At 43.8% G+C, this 18,286-nt stretch overlaps 1 protein-coding gene across 1 annotated transcript in view; it reads left to right on the forward strand.

The window, feature by feature from the left end:
• The window catches only part of LOC131264859 (SCY1-like protein 2), a 60,980-nt gene that overhangs the window by 9,943 nt on the left and 32,751 nt on the right, over positions 1-18,286 (forward strand). The window contains exons 2-4 of the mRNA XM_058267126.1: positions 8,557-8,682; positions 8,914-9,012; positions 16,656-16,790. Of these exons, the coding sequence (XP_058123109.1) occupies positions 8,557-8,682; positions 8,914-9,012; positions 16,656-16,790 (360 nt within the window). The remainder of the gene's footprint in view (positions 1-8,556; positions 8,683-8,913; positions 9,013-16,655; positions 16,791-18,286) is intronic.

Genomic DNA, 18,286 nt, shown 5'->3' on the forward strand with positions numbered 1-18,286 from the left:
TTAATCCTTGCTGATAAAATGAAAAAAAAATGGAGTTAAGCGATGCCTCAACCGTTTTTTCTTCATCAAACCCTTTTTCTTCGACCCTTCCGGTGTCACGAACGAGAAATTATTCATTGAAATTCTCACAGGAACTTGCGTGGCACGCTCCAGATGGATAGAAAAGATCCTAGCAGCTGAGAAAAAGAGTGTCTGGAGAATTTTCGATTATTTATTTTTTCCCTCAAGGCGGATGTACGCAAGAAGCTTCCAGCAAGAAGCTATCGCCAAGGGAATCATTATTTATGTATCGAATGGGTTCAATTTATATTCTACCGCGCACAGGCCGGGTCCGAGTGAGAAAGTCTACTCCGGTGGTTGGCACTGTCGATGGGGAAGGAAGGTGGGAAAGGAAATATGTCCGCTACCCAGTCGTGCTGCAGAACAGCAAAACATTCCGACGGTAATATGCAAAAGAAAAACACAGCAGCACTGGCACTTGGAAAATACCCAAGGCGAACAACGGGAGCGCGTGTTGCCTTAGCTTCATATGGCCTCTGGCCGCATGATTATTTGTCAAAAAACAGAAACCGGGATTAGCGAGGACAGCGAAAGCAATTAAACCGACTAAGCTTCGCACAAGAATGACCCTCATAAATGGAAAAGCGTGCTACACATTGCCCATTTTGGAGGCGAACGCTACCGAAGTTATCCAGTTTCGTTTCCCAATGGCAGGCATCGCTCACGGATGGATGTTTTCATTTCCATTGTTTGTTGTTTGTTTGATTGTGCGTATTTTAAAATTTTCGATCGTTTGTTTAGATTCAACGCCCATAAAATGCTCTAGGGTTCAATTTAATCGTGAAATAAAATGGTTCATCCATGAAAGTTAACCTTCAACATCTAGCAAAACAGGTTTCTTCAACCTTCATAAAACACCAAAACACGCTCACGTATCTCTCAATGCAAAATAATTGTGCTGTTGTTCGTTCTCTTAATTTCATTTTACCTGGCGAAGCCTCCAAGAGTCCGTGACTCGATTAAAAATTTGTTTTCGCAAACTCGTTGCGATTTGCAAATTCATTCAGATGGATTAAAATCCAGCATGGAGGGTATCCGCTTCGAATTTCTAAAAATAGAATATCATTAAAGCACATTTATGGTAATGATGCAGGATTTATCCGACGAAATGAAACCAAAAAATAATACCACCTCAGTCGTGAAGCCGGTCGGAAACTTTTTCTTTAAGTGAAAACATAAACCGAACCCCAAAAAATTTAAACTGAATCAAAGTTCGTCCCAACTGTCGGCAGGAACGTAGGCCTCAATTTAAAGGTTTATTTCCGACTTCCACCGTGGAGCAGCGAATGTGTGTTGAGGGTTTTTTTTACGATCGCAGACGCAACGTGACGACGCAATTTACATATTTCGTTTCCACTCGTAGGCACGCAGATAAGGTACATATTTCTCTTCATCAACTGCCGGTTTTATAAACGATCGATTCATCAACTGTCACTATTCCGGGCGCTGGAAAACGGTGACGATTTTAATGATAATGTTCATCGAGTGCAATCAGAGAAAATTGTACCTATCCGGAGCCGGACGGCTGTACCGCCCATCCCTTTGGGGAATGGGCAACCTCACCGGTAGTGAGGTGAATTAATTACCATTCAGCCAGCAGAAGATGTCATTTGATGTTTGACGGTTCGAGCGAAGTAGGCGTGACCGTTCAGGAAAGGAAATCGAAAATTAAGACGTTTACTTCCGTTTGTTGAACAGTGTTGCCCAGCAACGTAAACAATGATTAGCTATATAACCAATTACATTAAACGACGCATCAATGGAAGAGCTGAGCTAAATGTTGTTATTGTTTCAACATGTTTAAAGCTGTTTAAATAACAATATCGAATTATCTGGCAATATTTTTATTTACAGAAAAATGCCGGTTCTGTCAAATGTGCGCTAGGAACTCTGGAATTTTCTTTGGAATGATCCAATCTTATTCCGCCACGATGAATAAAAGATGAAAACCCTGATCTGTTTATTTTTTATGCCGCATGGAAGGAAGCATGGATTATAAAATTCCTACATTAATTAACCTGAGCACAGACTGTATTTGGAAACCGAGTTCCGGCGCGAATGTTCCATGCAAGCTTCTTATGCGAACAAAAAAATAACTGAAAACAAGCAACCTCCCATTTTAATGCCCTCTCAGGCACGCCATCGGTGTTGGAATCGTAGGATAATGCTTCCTTCGCTTACTTTCCGCGCAAAATAATCTTAAAAAAAAAAACAAAATTCAACAGCCCCGAGTCGTTACGGTTGCGTCTCTAGGGAAAGGCAAATAACACACCGTTTGAAGAGAAACATTTGATGACTTTTTGGAAGTTATGCGGGACGAAAAAAGTACCATGAAAATCCATTTCCCACAGTCCCTTCCGCTGGGACAAGAAATGAAAAAGTTTTAGTGAAGCAGCAAAAACATTCAAAATGAATGCGAAGCAAGATAGCATAAATCTGTGAAATATGCATGTCTAATCGGACGAGATGTTCAACGAATAATTACTGCTGATGATGTGTTCATGCATTCATGTAATCGTTTTTTATCCAGAGTATTTGCTGAACCGCACGTAAGCCAAAGACTTGAACTCATTATGCATGATAATCATTAAACATGATTACGGAATTGAACTGTCTAGCCTTTTCGGATCGTACTTCTGGAAATCAAAACAAAAGCGATTGGACCCTTCCAATGGCCAGGAAATCAGCATGCAAGCAAAGCCACAGCCCTGATTTCAACGTATGGCATTACTTTATTTGATTGGGAAAGTTGATCGAACACGCGTACAGGACCGTACTAACACACCAACTTTAGGGAAAGATGAATTGGGGATTATTTTTCGACAAACACTGCAGCATGGTGTATGCGGCCTCGCAGTTGTTCTTAATGCCGTCCGACGCCGTCCGGCAGAGGTCCAGTGCGGACCGCATCGGTCCCGCCAGCTCGTCCGGCATGATCGTGTCGATTTGCTTCACCGACGCGTCATAGTTCAATTTTCCCTTTTTCATCTGCCCGGTCAGTAGTGTGCGTGTGAAAGGTAACAAGAAATATTTTATGAGCGAAAGCATGATTTGTCCACCCACTCTAGGGACGGATGCGGGGAAGATCGTTAAAAATAGAGAAACACAAATACGTACCGTTTGCATCATTTCCATCACGCAGTTGACGTAGCACTTGAGCTCCTTAACGTCGGCAAACTTTGATTCGCGCAATCCGTTCACCAGCTCTTCGGAGACTTTCGTTTTGCCCAGACAGACGGAGCGTATCATTTCGCCGGACTTCATCATCTGCTCGACCGTCGCTTTCTGGTAGGAGCGGCGCGAAAAAGAATGGATAATGAAAGTGAGTCAAACAACTGACGGCAAATACGGCAAATTGTTTCAGCCAACGCAACTGCGGTTGGCAAAGCGTTAAAAATTATTTTTATCTCACGAGCTATAACTCTATAGCAACAAGACAACCATATCTATCGATAGCATCCTCCTGAAGAACCCACGCGAAGAACCTTCCATTCTTCGTCGAAGGAAAGAAATACAATTATGGAAAAATTATTATTACCCCTTCTACGGTCGATGGTTTTCCGAGTATCACCATCAGCACGATTGCCACCAGCAGGCCATGGAAATGAAAAATCTTTTCCCTTCTCGCCATTTAGACTCGTTCTGATTTTCCACCACCAGTGTTGATTGTATCTTCCTTGGTCTTCTCCTTAGTATCCTCTCGAAGACTCGCTGATCGAATGCAAACACAAAAAAAAACAAGTCGGATAACAAAGCGGAAATAAAAACACTGGACTCACTCACGCCAGTTTTTAGCTTTTCGGCCGGGCGCGTGGCGCAATCGTTAACGCTCTCCCGGCTGTTGGCTAGCTTTCCGGCGCTTTTCCTTTCCTATTATTTTGCCGTTTTTCCACTTCCCGTTGCGTTTATAAATTGCGTCCCTGGGGCAGCTTTTCACCTTTTATGCGATCGTGTAACTAATACGCCCGTAATCCATTATTCATACGTCTTTTATATGCAACCGGGGTTTCTTTCCGTGCGTGCTAGCGTGTGTGCGCGTGCATCGACCAGGCCATCGGCCCTTCGCACCGTTTCCGTTCCGACGCACGAGGAACAGGTATTGTGTTCCGGTTGCGAACCAGCAAACGTCTCACATTGCTTGGAGCGGTTTTGGGAAGAATTTCTCAGAAAACAACGTGTGTGTTGCTGTAGTTAATTATATTGAAACAATAACTTCCCAGCTATTTTTGCTCTAATAATTTTCCACAAACAAACATTTAATTGCGTCTCGAGGGCAAGCTTGAAGGTATTTTCAACGTTGGCTTGGTAGTTGTTTACAGTTGATGGTTTTGTCCAAATAGAATAAAATGTAAGAAAACAACGTTCAAAACCGTTCAATGTTTTACCAAACAACTCAAATCTTTGCTACGCCCAACAACTGGTCTATAATATCCAACATGACAATTTGATCATAATACATTCACTCCTTCCCCTCACTGATTCCTTTCCACGACCCTTTTGTTCGTGAAATCTCGATAATTGAATCAAACCTCTAGCCAATCAGCGTGAAAACAGTACCCTTCTCTAGCATCGCTAGGAGGATTATGCCCGACTAGGTTGTGCCAAGCGCACAATCGATGAACCGCAACGTGGTGATTTACGCAAACGGCTAACCAAATCATACGCCTCTGCGCCTCGGTAGGGCCTCCATTGCACGCCAGACCGCGGCTTTCGATGATTTGCATTTACACGCGTTCGCAAAAGTTGCCCGTCGCACTCGGTCGAACCTATGCTCGAGGGGGGTTTGGGCTTTTCATGCCGCTTTTCCAACGGGGAAACCCCAAAACCGGCTAGTCATCGCTGGTGATTGCTGCTAGGGGGAAAGTTTTCCCCGCAAGCAACAGATTGCAAGTGAAGATGAAGCGATAAATTTCTATGGACCACGAGGGCGAGCAGATTGGTTCCGGCACCGATCAATAGTTAATCGTTGCTTGCATCATTAGCGTAAGATGTTGATTAAATATCTTCATTTCTCTACCATAATTATGATCTCAAAGAGGAAAATAATACTAATACAGGTGTAATGGTAACAATACGTTTATGGCTCAACATTAAAGCTTCACGAATGCTCAGTCAATACGCTTTAAGCACTCCCTCAATGTTTTTCTTTGGTATACTGAATTATATTCGAATTGGCTAAATTTGCTTCAAATGCAGACGATAGAACGGTGTGAATCAATATTTAAAGGAAATTTGAAATTATATTTTTCAAAAACTCTTGGCTCGTCAAATGCTGATGATAAAACATTAAAAATTCTCATTGAATATGTTGCAAATCACAACCATAATCCTTCTTTCTCAAAAATTATCTAGAAAAACGCTTTTCTAGTTAGCCCTTTCAGGCCCATAAGCTATTCAGCTAAAATTGGCAATACAACACAATATTTTATCCATAAAGTAAGAGAATATCACCAGAAAAACCTAACAGTCTGTGTAGATTTTTTTATAATTTCATTGGAAATATTTTTCCCTATGGACCATAAAAATAAAAAAATGACGAGTATAGTTATGATATCGAAATATCTTTTATTTGCTTTCCAATACAAATGAAATATTAAAAATTCTAAATCAACGATCCTTACCATTTCTATAAAAAAATTATAAATTCATCAAGTTCAATAAACTTTCCAAATACTAAGTTGTTGTTGTTGGTTGAACGCACGAATGGTTTGGTTTTGGAGCAATGAATTTTGATAGTTCTTAGTTCCGTCTTCGACATAATGTTTTCTTTGATGTTTCGTTTCAAAAGTATCGTTTTGATTATAGTTGAACAAACAATAACAAATTTTGTAGATGGGAAACATATTTCCCGTGGTCGTGAAGGATAAACTAAATAACTAAAAAAAACTAAATAAAACAATCAAGCGATTCGATTTGAAAAATCGATATCACGCATAGTCTGAATATTATAGAATTCAATATTATAAAATAATTCTGAATTTACACATTTTCAAACACAATATCATTCCAGAAAAAAGAATAAATTAAATGATCTCGTCAACAAGTGGATGAATCAATTTGGTTTCTTTATTTTCCACCCAACACGGGTAAACATTGGAAAACCATCATCGGCAGTGGATTTCCTTATCGAACGGTCATAAATTATTTGTTGTGCCAAATCAAACACCACAATCACGTTTTCACCGTCTTCCAGTGTACAACCACTTGACCGGACAGTGAACGGCAAAATCCGGGCGATAATCTCTCCCTATCGACGCCATCAACTTCAGTAAATTGCTTGCTGGGTAACCGTAAATCCCTGCCCGTAATCGGGAACAAGTAGCGGGGGTTTTTGTTGCTCCATTCCCTTTCAGCTGGTTGCAGTTGTCATTTAAAGCGCCATCCATCGGCGGGATATCCAGAAGATATCTCCACCCGAAGCGGAGGACAGAAAGAAACGCCTTGATCGTGAACCATTATTTACACAAACAGATGCGGAGAGCGCGTTTGTGCACGCCGCAAAGCTAATCCGCCAGCAGATTAGAGTTTGCCCTCGCGCCACAGTAAACAACATTAGCAAACAAGTGCCGACGTCTCGGGGATGAGCGGAAAGTTTCGTTTTTTCTTGTTTCGTTTTCCACCGAATGAAATGTAAAACACACAATGAACTTTTTTAAGGACTTTAACGGAGGGGGCAGGAAGAAAAACTTCTTAAAGATTCCAGAGAATGCCGATCGATGCTATGTGGACGGGAGGCATTTCAGCACCCATCTGAAACTACCCGGAAAGTAATCGCCTGTTTGTTGTGCCGCTTTTCGATAAAAGTCCCCTCCCGTGCCTAGTTTAAACACTCCAGCTGGGTTTTGGCGTTCCTTTTTTCCACCCTGGATTCCCGGGCGAGAAATAAGGGTAGAACGGATCCTTTCAGCGAAACACATCCTCCCGGATTGGTATAGAAACCAACGAAACCGGTTGACTTACTTTCCTAGTAATGTACACACACACACTCTGTCTCAAACAAACGCTCCAAATTCTCCGTTCGACCAATCGATTGAGGAAGGGAACAAAATAAAACAAGCATTTCGGCTCGCCAAGCCTGCGTTTTTCCGCTTCCCCCAGCCTTTCCCTTCGCGTCGGAAACGTAATGGTTTTTATCTACAACCATCATCCCGCCCGATCCGACATTCCTTCGGGAAGTAACAAATATTCCGACACTATAAAACAGAAATAAAATTCAATTTTCCACGGAATGAATTTGATTATTCCGGTCGAAACCGCTGCCTGTTCGGGTGCTGCTTTGTGTGCCATTTTCACGCTGGAGTGCCGGCACTGAAAGGCAGCGAAAGTTCATCGTTGGCAGAAAAAGTTGGCATCGTCGGCGGAGCACAACAGCGTTCGGGTTTGTCAACCGCAACACAAGGGCAGCTTCGAATCGGGTGGCCTGCAAAACCGATTCCTCCGTGCGGGGTTGGAGCACACCTGGTTCGTCCGTCCGGAACAGTTGCGTTTCTCAAAAGAGAAAATAAAACCCCGGCACTGCATTCGTTCTACTAGCAATTGGAAAAATGCGTCCCAGGTGCAGCACACCGTTCAGGTGAATAATTTTATCGAAGCAACCGAATCACGATGGAGTGCCGATGCGGGAGGTTTGCCAGCGAAATGTGCCACCCAACTGCACCCGGGATGCCCATTTTCCAGCAGTTGCATCCGTGCACGGATGCAGACGTTATCGCAGCGTGTTGTTCGTGACGTTCGTGGGAGAGATTTCCTTGCCATTGAACGAAAAGAAACCCTTTAACCGTTATTGGTGCGCGAAAGGTGACATGATGGACGACACTAGAATAGAGCACCGTGATGATGATTACCGGTTGGTGATGTTTCATTTTGTGGCATGTCAATATTTTCTCTTTTGAAAAAGAAACCTTCAGTTGGGCTCCTACTATCGTCCGGAAAATCATTTCCCTTAGCTGAACAAATAACAGGGAACAACATCAAAATATAAGAATTCATTTCTTTTGAAAAATGGATCTTTAAACTTAAATCGTATTTCTTGAAGGTACGTTTTCGTTACGACATTTTCATTTGATATGAAAGTATTTTATATCAAAATACTAAAATAAAATATGTTTTACTGAGTTTTACATAAACTCACACTATATTCTTCCAATTTTCGACAAATTTACCTACAGAAATTTTATATTTTTAAACTATATTGCAAAATGATTTTTTGCAACTCACAAAATTCAGTGAACAAACCAGATAAACCCCCCGAAGGTGGAAGTTTTTAGACTGCTAAAATAATTAAAATGTAACATATACCCCAAAAACACCTCTCTTACTCCGAGGTATTGAAAACATCCTTTCGAGTAACTTATTTCAGTGGCCTTTTTGTGATTTACATGCTGCTATCAATTATTCCGCTCGGTAAATGATCACCTCCCTTAACTTAACCCTTGTGGCCCATTAACTTTAACGCTGTTTTCTTATTCCTACCCCTCTCTCATTTTCCTCCACCAGGAATGCTCCATATTCGTGTTCGAGAAGCGTACGGCCGAGAAGCTGCACAAGCCGAAACGGAAAGAAACGGTTACGGAAATTTTGCGTGCGTCCGTAAAGCAGCTAGAGCGGTTTCGGCATCCGAAGGTAAGTGTACCGTGGTGTTTTGAATCGACGAAGAAAAACTTGCTGCAGTGCAGTGTGTGCAAAAACAAAGGAAACTTTTACCGGGGCAGCAAAAGAGCGTTTTTGCAAGGCCGTCCCGGTGGGGCCAATGCAAACAGGAAGTTGGGAAAGCAACGAGTGCATCCGGAACGAGTGCTAATATTTCTTTATGCAATAATATTTCTATCCCCGTCCCCGTTTTCCATTCTTCAGATACTTCAGATCATGCACACCGTGGAGGAAAGCTCGGAAACGCTGTCCTTCGCCACCGAACCCGTCATCGCCAGCTTGGCCAACATCCTTGCTTACCAGGTGAGCTACCGGCTTTTACCTACACTCCTATCATTCTCTTCCACAGGCCCAAAGTCCCAAATGAAAGGAGGCGATTGGTATTATGCTAACTCCACCGTGGAGGTTTCTCTCCAACCAGTAGGGGAGTTCTTCTCAACGAGAGATATACCAAAAAGAATTTGACCGAAACACCACCAACAACCCGGGGAGGGTTTAGACGTAACCGATCGTGCTGGGAAAAGAAAATAGTGAGAAAAAAGTTTTCCCTCTTTTATCCCGAAAGCTATGAGCAACAAAGGGCTGAAAGCGTGCTGCTAGGGAAATGATAATAGTTAAACTGCCACCCGCGGAACTTGGACGAGAACAAGAAACAACAGAGAAAATAGGATTCCCAGTGTGTTGTGGACGAGGTTATCACACTTTTCTCAATTATCCGCCGGCCATGAAACCGGCTGTTGATTTTGCCACTGCACTTCTGTGAGAACCGAGGAATGCTCGCCCGTCTATCGGGCCGATGAAAAGTCCCTTTCTCTTGAATTTCAAATGAGCTACAGCTTAACTTGACTAACCATTTCGCAAGGATGAGAATCGAAAATAGACCAGGACGGGGATCTATTATTCATATTTATTTGCGTCAACTTACATTACGATGAATAGTTCCATCGCCCCGCTCTGAACGGTTGTGGGTGGAAATGGGTGAAGCTTTTCCGTTGAAGAAAATTTTGCAACTCAAACATTCGCGTGAAAAGGATCCTTCCTTACGCATTAGTTTCCCGTGGAAATGTGCAAACAATGGCGACAAACTCTCCTTTGCCGGCATTTTCGAGCCGGCTTCCTCTTCATGTACCCTTTTGCATCTTGTTCTTCTTTTCCACTCCATTAACGATTCCCCCACTCCCTCCCTTTTCCACCCAAAAATGTCGACACGCGACGCTCATGAAACGGTGATTATCTCGTTCTAGCTCGTTTCCGTTCAGGACCATTCATTCGTATAATGCAGCTAATGAGCGAAGGCCGGCTAGATGGATGGGATGTTCCGATCTGCCCGTGCCAGCAAACCATTCCCCCGCATCCTTCCCACTCGCCATATCCTTTCGTTCCAAACAACCATTTCAACGCCGCGTTACGGATCATACAACACAGACACGGGGGTGGAAGAACGAATGGATCCGCAGTTGGGTTCGCCGGCCGCGTTGGTTGATGGAACCTGTTTGTCGTGTCGTGAGAAACCCGAAGCTATTCATTTGTAGTTTTCTGAGCAAATTTTGCTTCATTAGCGATCAGTTCAAAAAGCTGCACGGGTGAGCCGGGTTGAAAACATTCACTCGATGGTGTTGCGTCCACGGGAGACTATGTAAATATGGAACATTTTCCACCGACGAGCAAATATTCATTAATGTGGTGTGGGGTATGTTTTCCGTGAAGTTTACCGTCCGCACGGATGCATTTGTTGTGGCCACCGAAAAACGACTGCAGATGAATAAAACTGAGAGCAACCCATACAACTTGCAAATTGGACTTTGAATGATATATTTTTAGTCCAAAATTTTAAACAGCGAATATTTGCCAATTGAAAACAAAAAGTGCAACATGCTTTATTGCATCAAAGATCAAAGAAGCTTTCTATTAAGTGCAGTTCAACTTCTTTTCAGCGAATTTTGAAACATGCTCTTCAAGGATTCTTTGCCCAAATCGCATATGTTTGCATTATTTATACAACACATTCATACATTCTACAACACTGATCCGTCTGAAACGAGCCCAAACCTCCACCATGAGGTACAAAAGAACCACTCAGCATATGTTGCTCTAGTGCCATTAGCGACGTGCCTGGAACGCTTCACCCGTTCGGGAAACATATTGCTTTCACCGCGCGATGGTACATCCGACCCGGTTCCGGGAAAACCGCATCGACCGTCGCAGGAAGATTAGTGGAAACTACTACTTTCGCCCCTTTCGTCAGTTTGGCTTCACTGAGCCGCCGCCTTTTTACAACATTTCATTTCCTTCGCCAAGGGGAAGGGACCGGAACCGGCGGCTAAGCAGCGGCAGGTCGGTGCACCTTGTATCGTTAGACATGGTCTTTAAGTGCACAACCCGTCAACAGGTTATGCACAAATGCTGTTATTATTTGCAGTGCTAAATTATTCCCCTCCGAGGCCACATTCGCGTCCTGCCGCCAACTAATTGCAGTCTAATTCTTGCAGAAAATTGAGCCAAAGAACACGTAAGCACACGGCGGGCTTGCAGGATGTTGCGCGTGTGTTTGATTATATTTCTTGTCGTCGTACTCTCTTCTAGTTTTGTACCACGGAGTGAACATAATTTAAATGCAAATCACCAGGCTGGATGCAAGCTGTTTTATTTTTATAATTTAAGCTTACATAGTCGGGCACGGGTAGGGAGTTTCAATGGATAAAACTATAAACTTACGGCTGAGGACGTTGTAGGTTTATTGCGTGGATACGATTTTAGCAATTACTTGCAAAATCTTGGACAAAAAAAAGCGAGCGAAATAATGAGTTCAAATGTCCATGTAATAGCAGAAATGTAGGGCAGGAATGTTCTCCTTTGAAGTCGCAATACTACATCGCCGTTATCGCAATGGCCACTCCCGTCCTGCAACATTCCATTTGCAAAATGGCCAAGCGAGTACGAACACTTTAATCGAACGATACGATACACGATGTGGCCCACCCCGCTTTAACGCACACTACACGTGCCACGAACGTTGGACCCCAAAACAGGGACGGAAGGAGATGAGGCCACCAGTAATCCCCTCCCATTCCGGCGACGACACAGCTATTCCCCAAGTGCATGCATGTAGTAGGCTCATTAATTTCGATGCCCTTCCGGTGCGTGCGTGCGTAGGCTACACGGCAGCGTTCGTCCGAAGCGCCTCGGGCAGGCCACAATAAAGAGCCGCGCCAAATGGCTAGTACACTTCATCGAGGTACATCTGTAGGCAGCAGGCGAAATCGACACCAACTCCACGGGCCGGACGGAAATCAGTACCACACCTTTACTGTGTGCTCTACCGTGCCGTAAAGCTCTATTTCTGGCAGAGCGCTTGAAGCACAAAACGGAAGGATGTTGGGCATCGGTGGTGGTGGGAAACCGTTCGGAAATAGAAATCGATCCGATCCGGCGTTCGCTGATGCATGGTCAGATCTTCCTAATTAATAGCACAGTCGTTTCTTGATTGCTTTCCCTGTTTCCGCAAGATTAAGTTCATTATTGTGCTGCATTCTTCGATGCTGGGGAGGGTTTCGGATACCTATTCATCTGAATTCTAATTCTGGAGCGTTCCCCGAATTTATCCGACGGGTGGAAAATTCTTACTACGGTTGGAGGCACTCTAGTCCAAATGGGTATTTCTTAGACGCTTTAAGAGTAGTGAAGTTCCTAAAATACTCACCACGGACATCGTGTAACCAAGCATCGTGTTGTACAGCCAAACTTCCCAACAAACAATCTAGAGTCTCAACCGTCTTTGCATCTTTAATGGCTCGAAAGTACGCTACGCCGAAACTAGTATTCAACACACTTACCTCTAAGGTCCTGCAGTGGCTATAGTGACCAGATGGCAGGTATACTTTCCCTTCTCAGGTACGACTGACACATCACTGGTAATGTTAAAAGCGTACCTCACCAGGAGTTCCCTCCATTCAACCCATTGTCTGTTGCAGCTTACGATGTTGATTTTTATGAGACTTTTTACCCTCTTCCTCCTCCTCCTCCTCCTCCTCACCGCAGATGCAAACTTTCCATGGTAGTTAAAGCTCTATGGGAAGAAAGACAAACCACGAAAGAAACTCCCAGCCCCAAGTATGTCTGCCACAATGTCTGCAATACCCCCGGCGAAAGGTAATGGAAAATACCTTTCCCCCCACTCAGCCAATTCTGTCCTGCCAACATGCCACAGGGAGGCAGGTTTGACAAACCAACCACCATGAGTACAGGCGCTACAAGCTCTGTATCCTGGCCAGCGAACTCGGTAACTCGCAGCCGTACTTATTATCCCTTCCATTGCGCCACTTGGCACTAGCGAAAGTGATACTTTCTGCTCGGCGCTGCTCGAAAGCTCACCACGGTCATGGGTAATCGAGCCCTCGAACCGCAACGGCGAGGCGCGGGGGGGCACTCCCAGAGGAAGTGGAAGTGCCCTGTTGGTTGCACGCGTTCATCGTGGCGTGCACGCGATGCACCGAACGATGCTAGCGAAAAGGCGCGCACATTCCACTTTGTGTTGGGCTTGTGCCAGCGCACACCTGTAGCGTGTTTGTTCAGTTGGGAGGAAAAATTGCCGACATGCCACGAAGGAAACCCGTGAGGATGGGAAGCAACGAACGACATGGATGACATAGGGTAAAGGATTATTTAAGGCATTAGATACGCCTTCAAGCCAAGGCGACGGGCTGTCGATGCTTCCCATCGGCTTCATCGTGGAATTGTAGTTTTGTGGTGGTGTGGGAATGTGTATACGGTATTGTAGTACATGTACCTGTTGGCAACGCCACGACGTTTGAAGCGTAAGTGCATACCGCTCGCATGAACGCCTTGGGGCCATTCGAGAGGCGTCAAGATCTACGGTTAAGCACGTTGACGCAGACGAACAATGAAAATACCTGTGGAAAGGGTGCGCACGTACAAACCCACTGCAACACTGCAGCAAGGTGCAAGTGGTAATGAATTTTTAACTCCACAAACCCTTCATTCCGTTATGCTTCATATCGTTTTTCTACCCGTGAGCTTCCACCACGGTTCGTATTTTCTCCCCGACTGTTATCGTATGGTAATGTGGCACTATTTGAAAAGCTTCCTCTTTGCGGTGGTTGGAGACGTGGCGTACTCCGGACAGGAAAAGTTTGTATGCACAATGATGGCATTAAAAGCTTTGAATAGGTTTAATATGTCAAACTGGTGAATTGATCTTGTACGCGTGTGATCCTATAGAACTGGAAGCATAACGAGCTATTTGTCTAGCGGATTCATTAGAAATGAGAAATTGTAAAATGAATGAAAGTAAAATAGCAAACTACAATAGGCACTCGAGAGGGTAACAATAACTGTTGTATGTTGTGTTGTGGAAATTTTGTTTCCCTTTTTGCAATTAGGCGATAGTCAACGTCTGTTGTCTGTGTCTTGTGTACCTATTCTTAGTTGATACTTTGAAACGTTGTACAAAATCCTCCTTAAAAAATAGATAAATTTTCATTCGGTGATCAGAAAATCAACCATAAATGTTTTTTTGATTGGTTGTGGTTGAGAGGCATAAGGAAGGTTAGCAGTGTGAGGTATATCAATTATATTTGACCCGTTCAACTCCTCCGATTCTCTTTGCGCATGATGTAAGCCAGATATGTCCATACCACTGAATCGTACTTTTTATGATAAAGTTGCTGAATTTCTGAAGGCACTGTACTTTATACACTTCTCCGTACGCCGGAAGTCTTTTCTAGAAGAACAGCGACTTTCAGCAGATTTAATTTAAATGATATAGTTATCCAACTTGTTCTAAATTTTTAAGAAATCCTACTCTTCATTTTGCTTTTAACAGAAAGCTCCTAGCGTTTTCCGTTTTTGCATGAAAAGTCATTGAAATGTGTCTATTTGTTTTAATGCAAACGTTAAACGCCGAAGTCATCGTCTTGATTTCACAACTTTTACTAGCAAAAAGTTTCTAAAGGCGCGGCTTTTTGCTCTTTTATAAATAGTAATATCCTCGCCAGCGCTATCGCAGAAACGGGTTTTCCTTCGTCCAACACCGTTTCCAGCAACTTTGATACTTTACTGCTGGAAAGGTTTTAGGTGATAATAATGATGAATATAGAATTATCTATTCATATTTTATACTATATATCAAATATCAAATGATGTATCAATCATGTACTTAAAAACAATTCCGTTAATAGCTGCGAAAATCGAGTTGGCAACCATTAATTGAAACCACATCGCAGCGCTGTTCAACAACATTGTTGACCGCCCGCAAGACAAATTTGGTCAAGCAAACAATTTTACTGGCAAATTGCTCCATTCCACTCTAGAGAGAAAAAAACTTGAGCCTTACCGCCATTCCAATTAATAATCTCTACAAACTGTCAAACGGTTCTGTGCAACCGCAAAATCCAATATGAGGCATATTTTTTGCTCCCATTTATGCTGCGGTTCTTGTTCGGAAACCGGCAAGAAATACAATCGAAGATGTCCCAATCGCACTCGATGGCAACATTTTGACCACAAAACCCAACCACCAAACACCGACCGGTCGAGTGAATGTGCTCCGATTTTCTTCCGTGCCACAACCGCATCACCTTACCGCCGGAGAGGGGAGCTTTAGGAGGATGGGGGGGAGGGATGGAGGTTTTATGGTATCAATTATCGTCAGTATCGTCCGTCGATAAAGATCTGTTATGTTGGTGTACCAACAAAAAAGCTCCCTCTCTCGCCTTTCGAAGCCCTTAGGGACGGGTTGCCCTTCAAACCACAAACATAAGCCACTGGGAACAATCGGCCCTTCACACACACACACACACAAACATAACCGGGATAGATGGTACGGGGTAGTATTTGACAAATTGTATGCTATTTCGAACCTCTCCCTTCCCAGCTCGTCTTGGCCCGCCAGCCGTGTGTTTCCGTGAACCATTATGGGTGGATTTATGTTATGGACGATAGATCGAGCATGAATCACTCCATCGCCATTACCGGCAATGTCGTGATCATTATCGAAGCTCCTAAACGACCGTCATCACCCTGGATTCACCATTGTGTTCGGGGCCGATTGTGTCTCCCCCCTCACCCTCCCCTCCTTAAGGGAGTGGCTTGGATTGGATGTACCTCAGAGTAAACATTGTAAAACCGGAGTTTACTTTGGATGGCTTCCATGAGCGAAAAAGAACGGCTAGTGAAAGAGGGGAAGGCTACGAGCCCAACCATAAACCCATCAACAATCGTCGGACACTACACCACCAACGCAACGCCGGCCACGAGCCTGCTAGAGGGCGGCCACGTGCCGAGCTGGTTGAATAAAAAAAATTCGCGGAACCTCAAACAAATGGCTAACCAAACTGTACCAACTGACTAACGATTTTTCCAATCAGAACGTATTGAATTTCATATTTATCCAACTTCAATCGATCCCGGTTATCAGCAGGTGGTTTAAAAAATAATCAATTGGTGGTGAAATTCCAACCTCGTGGTGCGCCTGAAGGTATGCAATTCCAATGCACACTGGATGCATGGGGAAAGCATTGCATTCAGTTGGAATTTGTGGTTTTCCTTCGTTTGCTTCGATTTTCTATGGAATCGCTCTATTTCTCCTGTGGCAATTGTATTTTTTCCTACAGAACCTTTTCTAACTATTTTTCCGTTTATACACTCACAATATGATACGCTACCGTTAACGATTCGATTGAGCACAACTGCTCCGTGCGCCTAACAATGTTTTCCCAAGCGAACGGTCTCAGCGGGGATCAGTTCGAACGAACGACCCTGGTCCATTTCAGAGTAAAAGCGGAAGGAAAAATCTCATTTCAGGAGCGATTTTCCAATTTCACCAAACCGTACATTAGCAGCGATATCTTTCGCAAGAAGAATTACAACGAGCTTCCGGTATTCTCTTTTCCTCTCTCTCTCTCTCTCTCTCTCTCTCTTCGGAGCAGGAAGCGGGTGGCACAATTGCCGGACCACCGAGTACGGGAGCTTCCGGCCAGCATTGTCCGACCGGCGTGCCCCGGCCTGCCCATGCCAAGGAGTATTCGTTTCTGGATATCGAGCTGAAGTACGGAATCCTACAGGTATGTTGGCTGTGTGTCCTTTTTTCTTATATTCTAGGTACTCCACTTTTTTCTCTTTTTTTACTACAACTGTTCCGGGATCCGACCGACATCTAATACCCCATTAGCAGGGGACTACAATTTGTGACCGGGATGGTTTTACCGAAACAGAAACGCTAGCGGACACAGCACAGGGCGAACCGGAGGCTTTGTGAAAAAGGTCTCCCTGAGGGACGTGGGGCAAATCGTTCGGTCGTGTGCTATCCTCCGCCGAAGGTTCTGTTTGTACGACGAAAATCCCTAATCGTATCATTTCGTTTCGGTCAGCTGTGACGATGAAGTATGTCAAGGTAGTGTGGCCATCGGATCTAATTCCCCCTCAATTCCGTTCTGAAACAACGATCCGTTTGGACGTGCTCAGAGGCAACAACCATAATTAAACCGAACCTAATACTTTGCTTGCGTACACGTCTGCTAGCAGCTTAAATTCCATCTTTCCCCCGCTTAATCGAGCATACCCGTTTAGTACGTCAGCAAAACGAAGTAACATTTAGTTTGAAGTTTCGATAAGACTGCTGACAAAACAGAATTAAATCGCTTCTCATAACGCACCCGAAAGAAGAAAAAGAAAAGTAAGGACAACGTCCATTGTATCGATAATTGACAGCCCTTTGTCAGTTGGTCAACAGTGCAAGGAAAACGTGACTATTCGTCAAATCTCTGGAAACTTTCCACCCTTCTCGCGAACCCACACACGGAAACCAGGGAAACGGTCCGGAACGAAAAACCTGCTGATCGATGGCAATGGCAAAGTGGTGTCAATCGATCGGAACACGCGGGCCAAACGTGCGGAAGAATGCGTGGCAAAGGGGGAGATCCCGGTTTCCCACGCTTGCCACTACGCAACCATAGCGATTTGAAAAGTGGAGGAAAAACAACAAAAAAAAACGTGAGGAATCGTTCCATTGCCAACCGCTTTTCTGCCTCGTTATCGCTAGCCTGCAAGCGAACTGTTTGGGATCCGGTTTTTCTTCGAACGAAGTAATGATTTCCAGCAGCGTGCAGTGAACAAAGTCACGTTTTTCCAACAAAACCGGTTTCGGGAAAAACAAGATTCCCACCCGTATCATTGTGTCGAACGTTAGAATTGATTTACCTTCGATAGTTCCGAAGGTGTCAGGTATCCTGTTCGAAAGGATAGCATTCCCCTTATTTTGGTTTCCTGTTTGCTTATATCATATTCTCTATTCTTGGAAAATTTTGTGAAATTTCACAAAACTCTACTGAAAACTCAGACGTATCCATCTGGTTTTTTCCATTTAGTATCAGGTTGGTTAATTTGTGAATTTTATTTCGAGCGAATCCTATCTATTTCGTGTTTGTTTCCTAGAAACAGTTGTCAATTCTCTGTATTAATTGAGAATCCAGTAGTGCATGGCATAGACTTTACGAACTTTTGTTATGTTTTCCACTTTGTAGGGAATAAAGCATTCCTATAAAACAGTAAACTCATTTTC

This window comes from Anopheles coustani, chromosome 2 (assembly GCF_943734705.1).
Source record: "Anopheles coustani chromosome 2, idAnoCousDA_361_x.2, whole genome shotgun sequence".
Taxonomy (NCBI): domain Eukaryota; kingdom Metazoa; phylum Arthropoda; class Insecta; order Diptera; family Culicidae; genus Anopheles; species Anopheles coustani.